The sequence below is a fragment of the Ammodytes marinus genome (genome assembly GCF_949987685.1).
Source record: "Ammodytes marinus genome assembly, chromosome: 3".
Lineage (NCBI taxonomy): Eukaryota > Metazoa > Chordata > Actinopteri > Uranoscopiformes > Ammodytidae > Ammodytes > Ammodytes marinus.
The window spans coordinates 16,199,378-16,218,528 of record NC_137232.1 but is presented as its reverse complement, the minus strand read 5'-3'; the positions used below and the strand labels follow the sequence as shown (position 1 = coordinate 16,218,528).

At 40.9% G+C, this 19,151-nt stretch overlaps 1 protein-coding gene across 1 annotated transcript in view; it reads right to left on the bottom strand.

Annotated features, from left to right (window-relative positions):
* The window catches only part of LOC307248579 (protocadherin-16-like), a 77,747-nt gene that overhangs the window by 14,047 nt on the left and 44,549 nt on the right, over window positions 1-19,151 (bottom strand). Inside the window, exons 3-9 of the mRNA XM_080024997.1 lie at window positions 6,954-7,142; window positions 6,032-6,263; window positions 5,428-5,664; window positions 3,651-4,679; window positions 2,336-2,523; window positions 2,145-2,241; window positions 1,636-1,793 (exon numbers count right to left, since the gene is read on the bottom strand). Coding sequence (XP_079881123.1) covers window positions 1,636-1,793; window positions 2,145-2,241; window positions 2,336-2,523; window positions 3,651-4,679; window positions 5,428-5,664; window positions 6,032-6,263; window positions 6,954-7,142 — 2,130 coding nt within the window. The remainder of the gene's footprint in view (window positions 1-1,635; window positions 1,794-2,144; window positions 2,242-2,335; window positions 2,524-3,650; window positions 4,680-5,427; window positions 5,665-6,031; window positions 6,264-6,953; window positions 7,143-19,151) is intronic.

Sequence of the window (19,151 nt, the reverse complement as noted above, 5' to 3'; positions counted from 1 at the left end):
ACCATTCGGGGAAAACAGGATGTTCCCGCCTTCCTGCCGTAAATCGTTTTATCTTATTGGGAGATCAGACCAGAGCAAAGGCATTAATAAAAACTATATAAAAATAGTGTCTTACTCGCTTATGGTCTCATTTGCTGTTATAGGTCATTTATGATCATCAGAGGAAAATGAGACTGAGACTGTATCATTAAGTTCCTCGTAGGAAGTTTAAAGACAGAGCAAAATGACAGTGGATCTCATTCTTGATTTAGATGTTTGTTCGCAGTTTCAGTTAGAGGTTTTCAAAACAGAAACATTTTTAAATATTTAATGGATTTTTGGCAAAGCAAAAACAGATTCTTTCCACTTCACTCACTTGCACTGTATGTGTTCACTAGGGATAAATGAAACCAGTTATGAGAGTTTTTCATAGACTTCAATAAAAGGACTGCTAAGATTAATCAGACTTAAACTGATACTCACATGCATGCCAGGAAAAATAAAACTATTGAGTGAGGACAAAAGTAACACAATCGGGGAAAGAAATGGTGCGAGGGTTTGAATTTATCACTGTGTCATAATCCTGTACTATGTATAGTTTTACACTTCCTTTGATGAGTGGTTCAAGTGTCTTCAAAGACTACAACATTATTACTTTTCTCCATTGTATGAAAAGAGCACCATAACTTACACATGACACATTTCTTTAATAAAACATGTTTTTTTCTTTGAGCATAGACTAAGCAACTGTGAAGTGGGAAGGGATGGGGAGAGGTTCAGTTGATCAAAATTTCAGCAGCATTACTGACAATGTTTTGTAAGATGAATGGATGTTCTAGATGCTCAGCATTGCACCCTACTGCACAATTCCCACAAGTAGGCACACAAAAAATATGCCGTGTTTCTTGTGAAAATCTAATATGACAAGCTGTAAATTGGTTCCACATTGTATGGAAACGGAGTGCTCCAGAAATAAATTGGTGTAGTCCCATCCTATCATTGATGGATTTAGAAAATCAGTCTAAAAAGATGATTAAAGGAAATTATAGAAATGCGTGAGTGGGCAAGAACAACACTGCACTGTTTAATCCAATTAACTAAAAAATATGACTTACATTTTTTTCTTTTTTTGTTGGAAAGGAAGAAAGATTGAACTGGCACTTACTGGGGCTGTTTATAGAGCAACTCTATTTTCCTGGAACCTATAAATCCAGGTTGCTTCCAGTTCTTCCATTGTGTCTGTGTTCTGTTCTATATTAAATATTACCTAAATTACCTTAAATGCTGTGTTTTACGTGAGTGTAGAGCCCTGCCACTCATTGCAAAAAAGGGGCTACTGTATTAAAAAAGTGTTGGAGTCATTGAGTATGACCTTGATCAGAGCAGTCTGCAGCTGGCCCTCATCATGAGCCAGCTGGGAGTATTTGATTCAGACCCACTTTTCCATTTCAGATAGAAATTTCCCTTTTGAAAAGTCACAGGGGAAGAAAAGGGAGGGAATGGGAGGGGAGCTTGTCAGACGTGAGGCTGATATGTCTGCAGCTAGTCTGAGGGGCCCGGAGACAAGGATTCTCTTAGCTCCAAGCCCGTTCTTTGATATTAAATAGGTGAGTAGTGAGGGTGTTTGTACTGGCCGAGCTCCAGTGAAAGTCTGACCTGAATGGTGAGGGAGCAGGAGGTGCTGCGAAAGGGCAGTCCTTTGTCAGTGGCTGTCACCGTCAGAGTGTACTCAGCACGCTCCGAGTGGCTAAGAGGGGATGATGAACGCAGCTCCCCAGTGTGTGGGTTCAAAGAGAAACGCTCAGCCCTGGGACCTGGAAGAGAGACATAGTTCAAACTTTAAATGGAGACAAAGTGTGTTGGGAGAGCAAACTACATAAACCAAGCAAGTCGGTTTTTGTCGGAAACAAATCAAACAACCACTACAGTATATCAAATCTTACAATCAAACAGTATTTGTGAGCATGGATACCAATTATGATCTATTTTATTGGTTATAATAAAAGCTTAGTAAAAAGAAAAAAGGTAATGTATTAAGAAAAAGAAAAAACAAGTACTATCGCTTTCTAAACCACTATACAGTATGTAGCACATATAAACACAATATCTTAAATTAAACTCATTTTACCCATGAGTACTCTCTTTATTTCCTGCACGTGCTGTACCTGACAAAGAGTAGAATATCGTGCCGTTCTCTCCTTCATCGGGGTCTTTGGCTTGAAGCGTGCCCAGTAAAATCCCAGAGGACTGACCTTCTGTCACCTATGATAGAAAAACAAACAGATCCCTGTTAACAAAAACATGGAAGACATTTCATTTTCTGCCTGTCAGTGTTCCTAGTGCTGTGTGGCATCACCTGTATGATGAGGTTTTTTCCAGACAGGCAGTGGGTGAACATGGGGTCGTTGTCATTGTCATCCAGGACCGTGATGAAGGATGTGCCTGTGGCGCTGCGTGGGGGTGAACCTCCATCTTGAATCACAACCACCAGCTGGTAACTAGACTGCTGCTCTCTATCCAGAGAAGTCCTTGTACTGATCTCACCTGGGGAGGAAAGCAAGGCGGATGAGAGGGATTTTAGTCCAGAGCACTGCAATAATGATGAGAGACTTCATAGCCAGCCGCCTTTGATCAATGACACACAAATATTGTAACAGACTTGCTCAGTGTGTTCCGCTCTCACACATACAAATGAAGGCATTTTTGAAAGGTTGGCAGATGCTGCTGCAGAGACTCAACACAGCCAGAAACTGATCACAAATCAGAGTGTGAGTCTCCACCCAGAGGCTAACAGGCTCAGTGGGCCAATTAGGGCCCAGGCGCTTAGCGCTGCTGTCACCATCATCTGACTAATTCATGACAGTGGGAAGACTCAGCTGTAGTCTCTGATCTTTTAGGGATGACTCTGTAAGTTGAGGTATCACTGGTTTCCTTTTTCAGTCCAATTAAACTTTACTTCGGACACACAAGTCCTTATCAGTGTAACACATATAACAGATTATTTAAATGTTTAATGAGACAGGGCCATATTTTCATGATAGATAACATTTTACATTGATGTAAGATCTTTGGGCTCATTTAGAATGAAAGGATTTTCGGTTATTTCAGTAAAGTTTTAGTTTTAGATCAGTCTAGAGAAAATAAATTTATGTAATGAAACTGAGCATAAAATGTGTAGGTCAGGTATGCTCAAGGTTCTTCTCAGAGCACGAATAAATCAACAAACAATCAGCAGTGCAGCCTTTCTTTTCTTCTGCTAGCTCTTGTGTCAACAGCAGCATAATTAAAACATGGCAGCAAAGAGTTTAATTCTTTAGGCATTGCTTTCTTCAGCATCTCCAAAAACACTCTTTTCATATGCAGGCTTTGCATAAATACACAGACACTTTCTTTAGTTGCCTAATGAAGTAAACCTAAACAACCCCTATTTTGAAACTACAGTCAAATAAAACAGCTGTGACTACTGCTGCGATTAAAGGTGGAGGAGTCAGCAATTCTGGAGAAGGATTGTTGTCAAAATCACTTTTCTGTCAAAACACTGTGAATATCTCCTAAAGATCCACTCCCTGTACGTACTGTGTGTGTGCTGCGAAAAAATCTGGTGTTAAAGGGAACAAAAAGTGATTCTCAAGAATCTCCATTAAACTTATCACATCACATTTTTAATTAACCTGTGTTGGAGTTGATCTGGAAGTGGCGGTCAGGATGCAGGAAGCGGTAGCTAAGCCGTCCGTTGGGGCCACTGTCTCGGTCTGTGGCCAACACGTGACCGAACCCTGTTCCTGCAGGAAGGTTTTCCCTCACTGCCATGAAGACCCTCTCCTGTGTGAGCCGAGGAGAGTTGTCATTCTCGTCGGTCACAGATATCCGCACTGTGGCGCTCCCCGTCTTCTTCAACTGCCCGTGCCCTTGGCTGGCCAGCACTGTTAGTAGATACATGTCCTTCACCTCTCTGTCTAGTGCGCTCTTGACAAACAGCCAGCCACTGTCCGCTGCGATGCCAAACCCTGCTGCATCTCCGTCTGGCCGGAGGTGGTACGCCAGAGGGCTCGGGTTACCTGAGGCGGTGTCTCTGTTCAGAGCCCTGACCTGGAGGAATCTCTTGTTTATCTGAGTCCCTTCTTTGAGCTCCACGCGGTAGGTGAGCGTGTCGAAAACGGCTCCCTGGTCATTCTCTGCCTGGACATGAACCACAAGCATGAAGGTGGCGCTAAGCTGTGGTACACCACTATCCTTGGCAATCACATGGAGGTCATAGCGGGACGTGCTCTCGTAGTTTAGTATCCCTACCAATCTTATCTCCCCACTGCTGCGCTCTATGCTGAAAGTCCTCTGGATCCCACTACTCGGAGAGGAAAGGTCGAAGGTGAGTTGCCCGTTGACTCCAGAGTCGATGTCCTCAGCTTGGACCCTGTACACCACTGTGCCCATCTCTGTGTGCTCTGGCAATAGTAAGGACTCAGACGAAGAAGGCAAGAAAACAGGTGGGTTATCGTTGATGTCCGCGATAGTAATGTGAACACGGGTCTGGCCAAAGGCAGGCGGGTTCCCACTGCGGGCCTGCACCTCCAAATCCAGAGATGACTGGGCTTCATGATCCAGGGGCAGACTGGTCCTTAGGGCCCCAGTGTCAGGATCCACTGTAAAGTAGCCGGCAGGGTCCCCAGAGCTAATGGTGTAGGAGATATCTCTGGTTGTTCCTGGATAGAGAGAATAATGATTATGATCATGATTGAGGAAGTTTGTTAACTAACTAATGATGGCTTATTATGGAGAATGGGTGGAATTATGTAGGCTACTTCCCACTCCTTTTCCCAAATGTAACCCTAATCATCAAGTATTTGTCATACATGTATCTTCACCGGTATGACTGTGTGTGAATGAATGGAACCTGGAACCCTGTAAGCGCTTTGAGTCACATAGAATTAAAAGCGCTATATAAATCCAATCCATTATTATTATTATTATTATCTTGTTTTGTTTTCTATTTTGGGTAATCATTATTTCTGTAAAACCCATTCCGTTTTATTTTACATGTTCAAAATAAATTTCAATCTAGTCAAATGTGAAAAGAAACAGAGACAAGTCACCACCGCCCAGGAGGCTGTGCTAAAAGCAGTGGAGTAACAGTATACTCCAGAGATGTCATTTTTCAATTTTCATGACTGTAATAGATCTCTATAAACTCAGAAAATGAATGTAAACAAAGTTGTGAAATTGAGTTTCTGAGCGATGTTATTTCAGAGTAAGGTGTGTATAGTGGCCCAACGCCTATTTGTACAAGTGGTGCAGGGTGCAGAAAATAAACTCAAATTTAACAGTTCAAAATAGGCTGTAGGATTCCAATGTAGGTGTTGAGTGTGTGAGAGAGTGAGTGAGTGATTGAGCGAGTGAGTCAGTGAGTGAGCAAGTGAGAAAGAAGAAAAGGCATGTGTTCTTGGACCCCACCTGTCTTAATGCTGGCCTGGACGATGCCTACGACTGTCCCGCGCATGACATCCTCTGACACAGTAAAGTAGTACAGAGTCTGTTCAAACACAGGTGGCGCCACCAACCCTGCCACCACACTAATGTTGACTCTGGCATTGACAAGGGCAATAGAACCACCACCATCCTGAGCTGAGATTATCATGGGAATGACTGAGTTTGCCTTTCCATAGACAGACCGAGACAAGGAGATCACACCTACAAAAACAAATCAAATCATGAAGACAAAAAAGTGATGGAATAGCAGGATAGAATTGCAGGACAGGTAAAATCTTTTTCAAGTTCTATCTTTAAAATATACAGAGTTCAAAGTTATTTTGTTGTTATATGCAAGTATTACTGAACCAGTTTAGGCAACAACATTCTTAGTTCTTTCCAACAGTGCTTTACAAAATGTATAAATAAAGTCATGCAAGTGGAAAACTTTATTTGAAGATGTAGTCAGGAACATAATAAATATGAGAATATAATATGAATGAAATAAAATGCTGTATATAATGAAATACAATATAATACTGAGAAACAATGGGTGTATGCAGGGACTGGAAAAGTACTTTGTGCCAACCTGTGTCTTTGTTGAGAGTAAAATAAGGGGAGGCCCCTCCGGGTACTGTTTTGTATGTAATTCTTCCATTCTCGCCTGAGTCTGGGTCATAGGCCGTCACTCTGACAACAGATGTCCCAGGGGCGCTCTGCGTGCTCAAACTGACAGCGTAGCTGACTGGGTAGAAGGCGGGTCTGTTATCATTAATGTCAACCAGATCTACCTTCACATAGGCCACTGAGCTCAGTCCACCCTGCAGAGAAAACAAAAAGCTCTTGTTATAACGTCACATACATTCAGTCATGAACAGAAAGAAAATACTCCTGAAAGCAGGATTCAAGCCCTATTAATGGTGCAAGTAAAAGGCAACAGTAAACCTTGTTAAAATATCAATGTGAAGCATTGCTTCTAAAATACAGTCCCAGCTGCTGTGTGCAGGGATACAGATTGATAGTTTCCCTCTGGAAAGAGCAATATGTCTTGACCCGTGGCGGGGGAGAGGTCTCGCCACAACCAAACAATCTGTTTCATAGGCTAGTCATTTGCAGAAAATACAGTGCAGGCTTTTCATTTGGACCAGGTGGCAAAAACGATGGTGGTGGCACTCCAGCTTGTTAAAATATTACTGCCTGACAGTTGGGTATTTTTTTCATCTGATTGCTTTAACATGGCCACAGTAATTTTCTTTCATTTTAAAGCTTTTATTTTTAAAATACCCTTCGGCAGAAAGTCAACAGGATATACTAACTTTCGAGTAAGCCCTCCATGGAGAGTGATTCAAGTTTATTTTTTACTTGGCTGCTCAAATCAAAGTTTTTCAAACCACAGTTGGCAACGTCTTTGCTCTACTGTCTGCAGGAAAAGCACGGCTGCAGTGTTTATAGGATTAGTCTGTGGCTCAATGGATTCATATTAAGCATGATTTCGAAACATGGTGGCTCACCCCATCCACTGCAGTAACAGTAAAGTCGAAGCTGGCCGGCCCTTGATCTCTGTCTAGTGCAGCACTTGTGCAGATCTGGCCAGTCTCCTTGCCAATGGTGAACTGAGAGGGTACAGCGCTGTTAATGCCAGAACCAAGGGAGTAGGTAATGGAGCCAAAGGAGCCGTCGTCTGCATCTGTCGCGGTCACCTACAGAGGAGAAAACATGCTATTGGTTAAGCATTCCAACATTGTGCATTAAAACTACAGTTTATTAAGTTGGAAAGGAAATATCTTACTGGATAAACTAAGCAGTTTCCATACTCATTAATAATATTACTCTCTCAAGCCACAGCAGATCAAATATAAATTCTATTAAGAGGGATGTAAGAATGATGGCAATCCACAAACTGGACTAAGAGCACCATACCAGGTGCCTCTAAGAAAGAATATTTGGACCGAGTTGATTTGTTTATCTGAGCGCATGAGCATGAGCCAAAACAGGCCCTTTGGCAGCAAGAATATGGGCTTTGGGCTTCGAGCGAATGAAGGAGGGTGTGCGGAAAGAAGGATGACTTCCACAGGCTTTAGGAGGGCTGCCAGCAGGGAAAATTGCCTGCTACAGGAGTGGCGTCTGTCTGCAAAGGACAGTGACAGGGACGGATGGGGAACAGTGGGATACCACACAGTGTGCTTCAATGCAGCGCTTTATACCCTAATGTTGTGTCCCACTTGTGGTCTGGTTTTAATAATGTCGCACATCTACAGAGGGCTGGAATCCCTGGATTTATAAAAGCAGCTCACAAGCCATCACCCAGGGAGATGACTCAATTACTACAGGATCTCCCAAAACAGCGCAAGGCAAAAAGACCAATCAGATTGGGCCCCTGGGTAACAGCAGCATAATTGTTTGCAAGTGTTGGCCCCGGATTGCAGTTTTTTTGGGAGATTACGGTAGGGCTAAACTTCACTAGTTGATTAGGATTCTCCTTCCTTCCATGTTTTATAAATGGATCTTTTTAGGAGAACACTAATTGTAAGGAAATAGTAGCTCAATTCATACACTGGGGCTCCAGCAGCAGGGAGCCTCCTCTGAGTAAGACGTAGTGGGGAACATTGCCAAGAAAAATAGGGCAAGCAATGCTTATCATCAAACGCTGACTTTTTAAAAGAAGGCATTGGTACTAGTGTGAGTAGATGGAAATCATTAATTTGAGGTGATGAAGGTTTGGCTGCAGTACAGGCTCCTACATCTCTTTCCTGAGCAGATGGCAGACGGGGGACTCAGCAGAGAGCATGCCCCACTCTTTGACTGTAATTCCTGACAGAGGGTGAGTGGTGTGTCGGAGTGAGGGAGTTGTAAAGCTGGCAGCGACGCAAGCCAAAGTGCAGAATAATAAACCACATGAGGAAAGGGAAAACCAAGAGAAATACAAGAAAGCTACTCCATGTTTCAATGCGTGTAGGCTGCAGCTTACTGTAATATTTTATCAGGCAGATATTTATAACTAGCCCGCAGCTTTATATGCTTGTTTTCTTCACAGTTGTGTGATGTGTGTCAGCTGGAAGGAAAGTTGAAGAAGCATTTTAGCAAATACCTGGGTCTAGAAAAATAATAATAATAATCTTTGAAAAGCTGGCAGATATGCTACAAACATTTCCCAATGGATCGGTAGGAAAATATTTTCCCTCTTGTGGCTGATCCATTTGTGGCTGGAATTGCATGTACGTGACAACTATCCATAAAAACGTATGAAAATACAGTTCATACAAAATGACATGTAAAAAGCCTGCAAGTATTTAAGATGAAAACTAGAAAGAAAACAATGATACAAAGAAAAGGGAAATAATGAAGTCACTTAAGGTGGGTGTGGAAGTTGACACTCTTGATTTTGTGAATCTATAATGCTACACAGTAAAACCCATTGTGAGTTCATACTGAACACACAATCGAATGAGGGTTAATTTAAATTTTAAAGTAAACAGTTTTTCTATTTAGAAGAAATTCAGAAGTGACAGGGGGATTGAGTGATGTGAATGCTCTGAAATAAATGTACATGAGGAGGAACCCATGATTTAATAATTATACTTCTCCCAGTGCTCCATAGGCTAATGCATGAAGTGGTGAGGATATCTGAAGCCATATGTGATGTGGAAACCTGAGAACAATTTTTTCCATTAGTTAATGGTATGACTTTCTTACGGGATGTACTGTAAGATAATAAACCACAAAATCACATTTGCATAAATCCTAACCACTGTAAGTAAAAATGCCTGAAGCAATTGGTCTATTTTGGAATCGGCAGAGACCATGATTCCAATTCCACCCTAAGACTCTAAGTTAATAGCAGCATATCAGTGTCATTTTGCTGGAAGGCAGAGACTTGTCCGTCCAGGAGATTATAATTTGCCAGCCACCCGAATAATATGACATGTGAGGCCATATGTAAATGAAAAATGAGCAGTATAATTAGCTAAACCCAAAACCATGAACCCAGAGAGATGAGAATAACCAGACCAAATGTGGCCTCTGGCATCGACCATTAGGATAAATCAATAACTCGGCGAGTGTAAATTTAACACATTCTCACAAAGCCTTGAATAAGGATTGAAGTAATTTCGGGACGCTGTGTAATGTTGCACTTTAGCCACAATGTAACTGCAAGAAGTCATTTTTCATTAATCTTAATGCTCTACAGCACTTGTGTACACTGGTTTATTTCCCTCTCAAATGGTCTTTTTATTTTAAAAAGTCCAAATGTGTCCACACATATGCAGTGATTACATGACTTTTAACTCCTTTAGATGGGCATACCGCTAATTTTGAGTAAATATTTAGAAATAAGAGGATGTGCTAGTCATAAGTGGGGCGCCATGCAAGGGGGAGAAAAATACATCTTTCCACTTTGTTGTAATTTTCTTTACATGGACACAAGGGGCCTCTCTTTTTGTTTCCCACTGATTTGTTACTCTTTCTGCAGTGGTGTATAGGTATTACGCAAACTCTATATTTCTATTGGATTTGAAGTTCAAAAGCAGGAGTAATCTTAGATCATCAGCAGCAGCCAGCAGTATTCTTCCTACACTCTATGTGTGTGAGTGAGGCATGATGGGAGCTGTCTTATCAGCAGGGGTAAGGCAACGTTTGGCCGAGTCCTTAGTAAAACAAGCTGGGGGAATCCAACGATAACTGGGGCACTTTGTGGATTCCAGGAGCCTTCCAGGGAAGACTTTCTGACTAAGTGACTGACTTGACTGTCAAATCACGAGAACAGGATCCACAGGAGAGAACATGCCTTTTTATGTTTATGCATAATATGTTTAAATGGAATAATGATCCTGAGGTTTTTGGATGCTCCAAAGTGTTCTGGCTCATCTAGCGTCCTCACTCTGTGGTTTGAGAGAGAGAGAGCCAGGCCTGGAAACGAACAAGTTCAGGGTTTGGGTGCTTTCTATTTGTAGAACTGAATTTCCCAAAAGGCCAATTAGATTTCTCAAACAAGTAAATGATTGACCAGTATGGCTTTCTGGTTTGTGTTCTCACATTTCCGTGGATCATGCTGACACATGTGTCTCTGTGACATGATTTGCCCAAGCTACTGCTCCTCTATCCATACTCATTGTGCAGCCATACAAAAAAGCTCCACTGTGGAAAGAACTAATACAAAAACATGTGAGTAAACGAATGATGTAGAGCTGAAACCGTTGAGGCCAACAAAGGGTGAAATGAAAGGCAATGTAGTTTTTAATCATGCTCCTGGTATTTTAGACTGCCCAGTCAAACAAATCTGTCTCACGTAGTCCTCTGCGAAACAAGCCAATCAGAACCCTACCTCTGCCAATCCAAATAGGCCACAAATGACAAAGTGTGCATGCAAATGTTTGCCAATTGGGCAATTATCACACATATTAATCAAACTTTGCATGCACACGTCCTCTTTGCGTGTTCCCTGAATGCATAAGCAAAGACACAAACACTGGAGATGAATATCTTGTTCATAAGAGTCTCATGATGACTTCAATTGCACCAAAATCCTCTTTGTATCCCCATTGCAAGCAAATCAAGCACAGATGAGCATGCTGCAGTGGCTACTGTGACTCTGCTCCAAATTAAACTCTACACCTTTGTGGCTGTAAGAAATGTTCATAAAATACTGGATGACACTTTGAAATCTCTTTAACTTATTTTTTTTAATCATACCTGAGAAATGCTGTTACTTAAAAGCTTAATGACACATTGGCCCATTTGGTGTGGATGCTGAAGTGGAACAAGTTTCCACCCTGAGTGATCTAAATAAGAGGACCTTATTTATTGAACTGTGTAGACTTACAAAAGGTAAGGGATGTATTGCACTGAAAGGAGAGATAGCCTCCATTGTTATGATAGGTAGCCTTAAATGAAATAATGGTAAAAGGTATGTCAACTTGATCAGAGATTTACAAAGTGGAAACTTTCCCAATATTAATTAAATAATACCTAATAATCAATACTTAACATCATTTTAATGACATTTCCATGTTGTAAAATCAGCATGACTCCCACAAGAGCATCGAGATGTTGCATGTGATAGATTGATGGAGTGACCTGCAGATCATTAAAAAGCAGTAAAGGCAAAGAGGAAAGCGTAGGCTCAAAGAAATCAAACAAGTGGGTGGGTTTGCCGAAATCTGGACTGAGAGTTGCTTTGAGCTTTCACAGCTGGTGTGAAGCCGTGCACACTCCTCTCCCTCTATTGTCCTGGCATCACTTCTAAGGAGAGCAGAAATGAGGCGAGCAAGGCAAGACCTCCTGAAGGCCTCTTTCTATACTCACTGAAGTAGCAGATATAAGGTCACAGACTTTGTCCACCACAGCACTAAAACCCCAGACAGAGACCACACTGGGCCGATGGAAGGAACAAGGCCCACACACTGTTGACCAATATATCAAAACTCTAAACATTTGCAGCACAGACAGTGTTGTTGAGTTTCCAACAAACCATGTGTGAAAGATTTAGGTGGTGACTCAAGAGTTAAAGAGCTGAAATCTTCACTGCATAGTTTAAGACATGTGTAAGGTCTACTAAATAGTGACATTAAATACTGCCAAACTGTGGCCTGTGCTGTCTGGCTGTTTTAGTATAAGTGTGATAAAATATATACTCAAGAATCCTCCCAACCGCCATGCTGTGTTTCTCAGATCATGTACGTATGCAGCAGGTCTACATAGTTTGAGAAGCCAGAGCAGATACAGTGATCTCCCTAAGGCACTATTACCTTGATCAAAGACTATGCTATGCTATACTGTGCTATCAAAGGAGGATCACAGGCTGTGAAGTCAACGTGACATGTACAAAAGTTGAGTACTAATTAGCACTTTAGTTAAAAACAACTTTCTAAATGCATAAGCATGTGTAGGCTAAAGGAAAATGGGCTCACTATGAGCTCCATACTTTGGATAACATTTGGAAGTTGACATTTGGGGTTAAGAACAAAGGTTGTAGGCACAGAGAACAACCATGAGTTGATTGAAATTAAAATAAATTGACAATTGTGAGGTAGATTTCGATGTTCCTCATCCATAAACGAACATCTGAGCTTGTTAGCTTTCCGAGGCACCTTAGGCAAAGTAACATATTCTTTATAATCACAATAAAAACAGCTATGTTGAGTTGTATTCATCATTAGCAGTTCAATTTCACAAACCTCCTTTAGTACCCCTGCATTAGCTACTTCAAATGAACAGTCTATTCCAGATTTGTCAAGTGCTTTCTCCGTCCAGATGTCCATTAAAATACATCTGCTGTATTGGGGTATCCCTGTGAAACCCCATATAACTGTCAAGGTCAGTAACCGTCTTAATTACACTGATTTCTCCAAAAATACACAGATGTGTGCCAGTTGCCAAATCATATCATCTAGAACTGTCATTTCACTTTGGAAATTAGTTCCAACTGTCCTTGCAGGGCTAATGATTTCAACCAGACATGAACTGTTGATGAACACTCGTTAAATCAATCACACGTGCTGAAGAATAAAAATGACAACAGGTAATATTTTACAGTAATTTCTCCAAAATGATATGGGCTACACATGACACATGAAGTTGCCCAGTCTAAGTTACGTTTGGATGCCTTTGGAAAAACTGAGCAAACATTTCTGACTATAGTCTGTAGCAGGAAAACAACAACAAGCTTAGTCCCCAGAAGGCCCTACTGTCCTAGTTCTTAGAATATGATTGTCTCAGATCTGTTATGGCATAAAATAAACTACTTTCTGACTAAGGAGACAAAAAATTATTGATTTCATCAACAAGGGTTCTATGAGGTGCAGCTTTTTCATCTTTCTCTTTGTAGTGCACTCACATACATGTGGAAGACCTGGTTTTACAGCAGCAGGTTAAAATAGTGTAAGGTCCACATATCTGGCAGAGGAACAGAGGGGAGAACATAGCAGACAGGAATATAAAGAAACTTGGTGGTAGAGTACGGATAAGGGATAGGTTTCTGATGAGGACTTGGCCGTATAGTCTTTTAATCTGTTAATAATAATAGGATAGTACTGTTTTTCCATGAACGTCGGCATATCCCTATTGACTGACATCCACACTTAAGGTAAACTCCTGATGGCATGAGGGTTAAAGTTGCCATCAAAAGACTGAGTGATGATTCAAATCTCAATCTCGAATTTACCCTAATGGACCTCCATATAACAAAATAAATAAATGTCAAAGTAGTCATGCCTCAAAGTGCTTCTGAACCCTTTGGTGTTCCAAAATATCACCCATTTTTAGGTCTCACAATATTTGTATCATGCAGGCCAGGCACCCTTTGTAGTTTGCAATTCAAGAGTTGTGACAAACTTCAGTTGATGAAAGTTAGGTGGCCTGAGTTTTTTTTTTTACTTCCATTAGACTTTCTTAAAACTGAAGCGTCTGTCTTTCATCTACAGACCTTGCATCTGGAAGTGATTAGGCTTCAAACCATTTAAGGAGAAAGGGGTTCCAGAAAAGGCACAATGAGCAGGCAGGAGAGATATTGTGCAGCTTAAGAAAAAAGGTTGAGCTAATAGAGCTGAATAGTGGAAGCTGCATTCAAGACCTGACATGCAATAAGATTGTTCAGCTTTCAAATGATCCGCTCAGATTATTGCAAAACATTGCAATGATAATGACAAATTGGCAAACTGAAGACACATAAGTAGAGCAGATACATGTTTATGGCTGCTGTATGAAAAAAGATTGTGTGTACAAGCAGGTCCTATGTCATCAGGAAGGAATGTGACTGCAACACCTTGAAAACAACCCATGGTCCCAACAGGTAAACTGGGAGAAAAAGTTTCCAACTTTTTAAAAGCAAATAGATGGGAAGGTTAGCAGGGAGTTCCGGCAAAGGTCTTGATGCCAGACATGTTGTCGACCTTGGTGTTGGCTCACACCGGGAGGGAGGGGGACTTTGCAGTGACAGACTCCGCTGACACATACTTCACACACGATGTCAGAGATAATTCTGAACAAAGCTTTCACTTTCACAAGAAAAATAAATATGACAAAAACTCCACTGAAGGTGTAAGCGTACTTGGTGTGTGGTGTTTAGCCTTGGCCACCTGGAATGACAGAGGCAACTCAGTAAACCATCTGAAAAGGCTTCTGCTTAGAACATTAACCTGTTTATTTTCCAAAGGTCAACCGGGAGAAACAAACCCACCATTATTTTCTTATGCATACTGACCGCTAATTAGCCGATGGAAAGAAAACAACGAGATAATTGCTAGTTTAGGTTATTTGCATTGAAGAATAATAATTTTGAAAGACAATCCCATCACAAGATGTGGAGGTTGGAGGATTTAAAATGAACAAGTGGGTTGGAGAAGCTATTAGCTGCCTCGCGAATATAGATTTATTCGATAACATGTTGTTGTGATCAACCTTAATGAGTTAAAGTCTAGCTGAATTGGAACATAAACACAATCTACTTTAATTTTCAAGGGAATCATACCACCATTATGTAAGCGAATGCACCGAACTTTAGAATTGCCTATAAATGCAGCTCTTTCAAGTCTGACCAGTCATGACCTGATGATGGACTCATTTGATTCTACATCAGTGCACATTGTTGAGGGTCACAGCTCATGTCTGAAGTACCCTCCAATAAACCCAAATCCCCACGAGTGTCCCCAGTAAAGCCAGTTAAAAGCTTCTCCAGTGTGGGAGGTGAACTGATGCTTGCTGAGTATATCCACTCTCACAAGACATCTACCAGGGGGGCAACCTTTTATCAGAAACTCACTGAGCTGGGCCTGTCAGGCTATTTCTTTGGCTCTGTTTCTTCCAATAGCTGTGCTGAGCTCTGGTCTGCTGAGGCAGGCCAGGCGGTGGATCCCGGGGTCTGGATGGGTGGAAGGGGAGCTAATATGAACCATGCACAGCGTGTGGGCTAGGCGAGCGCTGCAGCTGCCTGCCGTGGGTGGTAGAATGCCCACTGAGTAGGCATGCAAAAACACAACGCAGATGCAGTTGCAGAACCAAAATTGCACCCTAGTTCCCAGAGATCCTTAAGTCTGTTTTATGAGACTAATTAACTTCTCTGTATAAGCCAGGTCTACAGTACAGGCTGCTAAACTCCAAGCTGGCTTGCAGTACATTTTTGATGACCTAGAGCAACAAAGAATACCATATTCATCAATAAAGAACCAGTGTCGTCACATTTCCTAACCCCTCTAGGGGACAGTAACCCTTCATCTTCGACAAGGATTCATATTTTCCTATAAAGACATTCAAAGCAAGTACCATGCAACCACATGCTAATTATATCATTCGGTGGTTGAGTTAAAGCAGCGCATAGAATCGCTTGTAATAAATAACAAACTGGAGACATCAGAATGACAATGTCTTGTCTGCATTGTTAGTTTGGCTAATCATAAAGCAGATCTTTAGAGCAAAGCTTTAATATTCTTTCAAGGGGGATTTAAATGTGTTTGAAGAAGTCTCCATTTAACAGAATTGCATACAGATGTTGACTGTGCAACACATATGAACATTGATATAGACATATATTAAATCAAGTAGCACTGACTTTGTGTGCATTTACATTATTGCTCCTGAGGCCCTGTTGAGGTCAGCAGTTTGAAGAAGACTGGCAAGCATTGGTTGAGTTTCCCAGCACAGCAGGGGGAGCCAAATATGTGGTGTGGAATGGAAGTCTTCCAAAGCTCAACAGCTCTTACTTTACAGAACTACTAGGGTCCTAATATATATATAAAAATAAAATGTAATCTATGAACTGCCTTTATCTTCCGATGGGTAGGAAATTGGAGAAACCAAGAGGCAGCCTGCAGGAAACACTGCCATTTTAAGGTGGTTGATTTTATATTAAAGCTTTTGCATGTTTGTTGACAGTAGTACCGTTTTTGTAATTAAATTTCGGCTAGCAGAAAAACAATGATTACAACATAATTTTTAGAAAGCGGAGAGAGTTTAGTGTCACTACTGTGTGTCATTTGCTTATGTTAAGTTTCTAGACCTGTCCAGTCCCTTCGGAGGATCACACAAATAAACTCATATTGGGAAGATGTTTAATATTTGCATCAAACCATGCATAAAGAATATTTAACAGATTATAAGGGTTTTTAAAATTGCTTTTTTGTGTATGTGCGTGTGTGAGTGTGTGTGTGTGTGTGTGTTGTGTTTATAACAAGTCATTTGTCTTGTGGAAATTACAACACACTATGCCTCACATGGCTTCAGTAAAAATATTACACAGAAGAGCTGGTACTTGAAATAGCTTGACAGCGCCACTTACTTCAGCGATGAAAAATGTAAATAAATCAATAGATCATCGGCACAGTGCTTTTATGTTCTCTAGGTTCATTAGGCAGTGGCTCCACTTTGTTACATTTCACATCATTATTCTGTTTTCTCACCCCAGGCAGTGGCTGCTCCACATAATGATGACGTTGACAGACTCTCCTGCCACGATATGGCTCGGAGACAATTTTACTTGACCATTAGTCTGCTGCAATGTGGCACCAGCATTTAATTTGATGTCCCTTAGTGGAGAAATCTGTCAACCTATCAGCCATTCACCAAAAGGGACTCAAGGCTCTGCTGTGCCCCTGTTGAAGGTGTGATCTAGTTTTTCTTAGTGAAATATAGGTTATTTATTTACAAAACTAAAGGGTTAACAGTAAGTTTAAATAAAGTTTGAGTTTGGTTGCTTTATTAAAAGAGATGAGGTCAAATCCGATTTGTCTTCTTTTCTTTTTCTTTTTACTGTTCTTAAGTCGGATAAAAGCAAATAAAAAAGGTCTAACTTTCTCAACATACAAACAATTCCCCATATTGGTAATACCAAAATGTCAACCAAATCAGCCACCAGTTTCAAGCATATTACTCTAAGAGTACTGATTAGAAGGGGGTGATTACAACCCACCTCCAACAGCTTTAGTGGGCTACTCTTGTACAAATGTAATCAAAACTGAACTAAATCACTCTCTAAAGTAGAGGTAGAGGAAGGGGTGAGAGAGGTCATCGGGGTCATGCAAGTCTACTGGAACCATACACAGAAACAAGGCCCGTCATTGACTGATAAACATTGTAAACAAATGAATACTGCCAAGGCAAGGTTCTGGTGTGCACGCGGTTTCTCCAGTAAAGGCTGTGTAACTGTAAGCCCGGTCCTGAAGGAAGTCATCGCTGGTTCAGACGTGGTTTTGACACATAAAGACAACACACTCTAGCTATGGCAACAGTCCGAAGAGTTGAGTGTCTGTTTGGATCTCTTTCTTTTGTTTTAGCAAGTCGCATAATTTGCGAGTCAACACAGATTAATCCGGTGTGGACAAAGACTAATGTAGAGACAGACAGATGAGTGCAAACAGTCACACACACGCAATATGTACCGTAACTTTCCAAACAGTTCCCTGCCAACAACAAACAACAGCTGTTCTTCACATAAAACTTTGGCTCCGTCGCATGTAGATGGATGGCCATACTGGCGCTCTGTCATCGTTACACCTTTTATTTTGTTTTTTCAAACTTGCTGGAAAATGTGATAATGAGATTTTCCACATTTCCACATCTAAAAACTACGTCACCTGCTAAACGTGAACACGTGAAAATGAGGTTCAAGCCTATTTTGACATGTTTCCAATTTGACATTTTCAATACAGTTACTATGCGATATTTGTATGTTTACCGCTGAGATGTTCGCTCTGATTCATGAGCAGTTTCTTCCACAAAAATTCTTTTGAGCTTCCAAAGCAATAGGTGGGTTTCATTTCCTTGCAAGGATATTTATTTGGTTCTCCACAAAATATTTAGGTGATAGCGTAATTATATTTTATCTTGTATACATGTCCAGTCCCCTCCTTCATGTGATTCATTTCAAACATTCCCTTCTGAAGTATACATAAGGTAGTCAGTGAGCACTTCAGTTGTTTCTCAGAGCAAAGGGGACTTCCACAGTAAACATGTCCTCCACAAGATTACACTCACGCGAGCTCCTAAAAAGGAACACACACAAGCCTGAATAAAACATATTTCATCAATTTGAAAGATAAAAACCTGTTTGGGTTACACAAAAGTGGGATTTTGGCTAAAACTTCCCCCAATGATCCCAATGCTCATACACACCTAAAATTTGCCCCACACCCTAACCAAGAGCACTTATCCGCAGACCTATCTGTTCAGTGATTACATTTCCTGCATTTTGCTGAACAAGTAGACTTACATAGGATGGGGTTGTTATCATCAAGTGTCCGGACATGTGCTTCACTATTAATTACTTGACCAGCTGTGCAAGAGAATGCCTTCTGTGTGCATCTGTTGGAAAAAAGGCTCAGTGGTACACTTTTACAAGCTTTCCACAGCTAGCAAATCAAAGGTTTCAACATATATTTGTGTCTCAGGCACAATATTAAATGACCAAAACACAGGAACACCTATGGAGGTCTAGGGAACCATTTACTATTTATAGTAACAGCAATATATGTTGAAATAATGTCTACTCTATATAAAAGATAATCTGGGAAAGAATTACAATTCTGAGTAAGCAGCTACAATTCTTGAAATACATCCAGCTATAGAGAATGTCTTTTTAAATTTTGATACACCAAAAAATATTGGGATTGGTAGAAGTCTAGAAAAGCAGATATCGCAAAACTAAAATCAAAACCTTCCCCACAGCTTCTTACAATTATGGCTTTAATGTCAATATGTCTTCTTGTTGTTGAATTAATGAG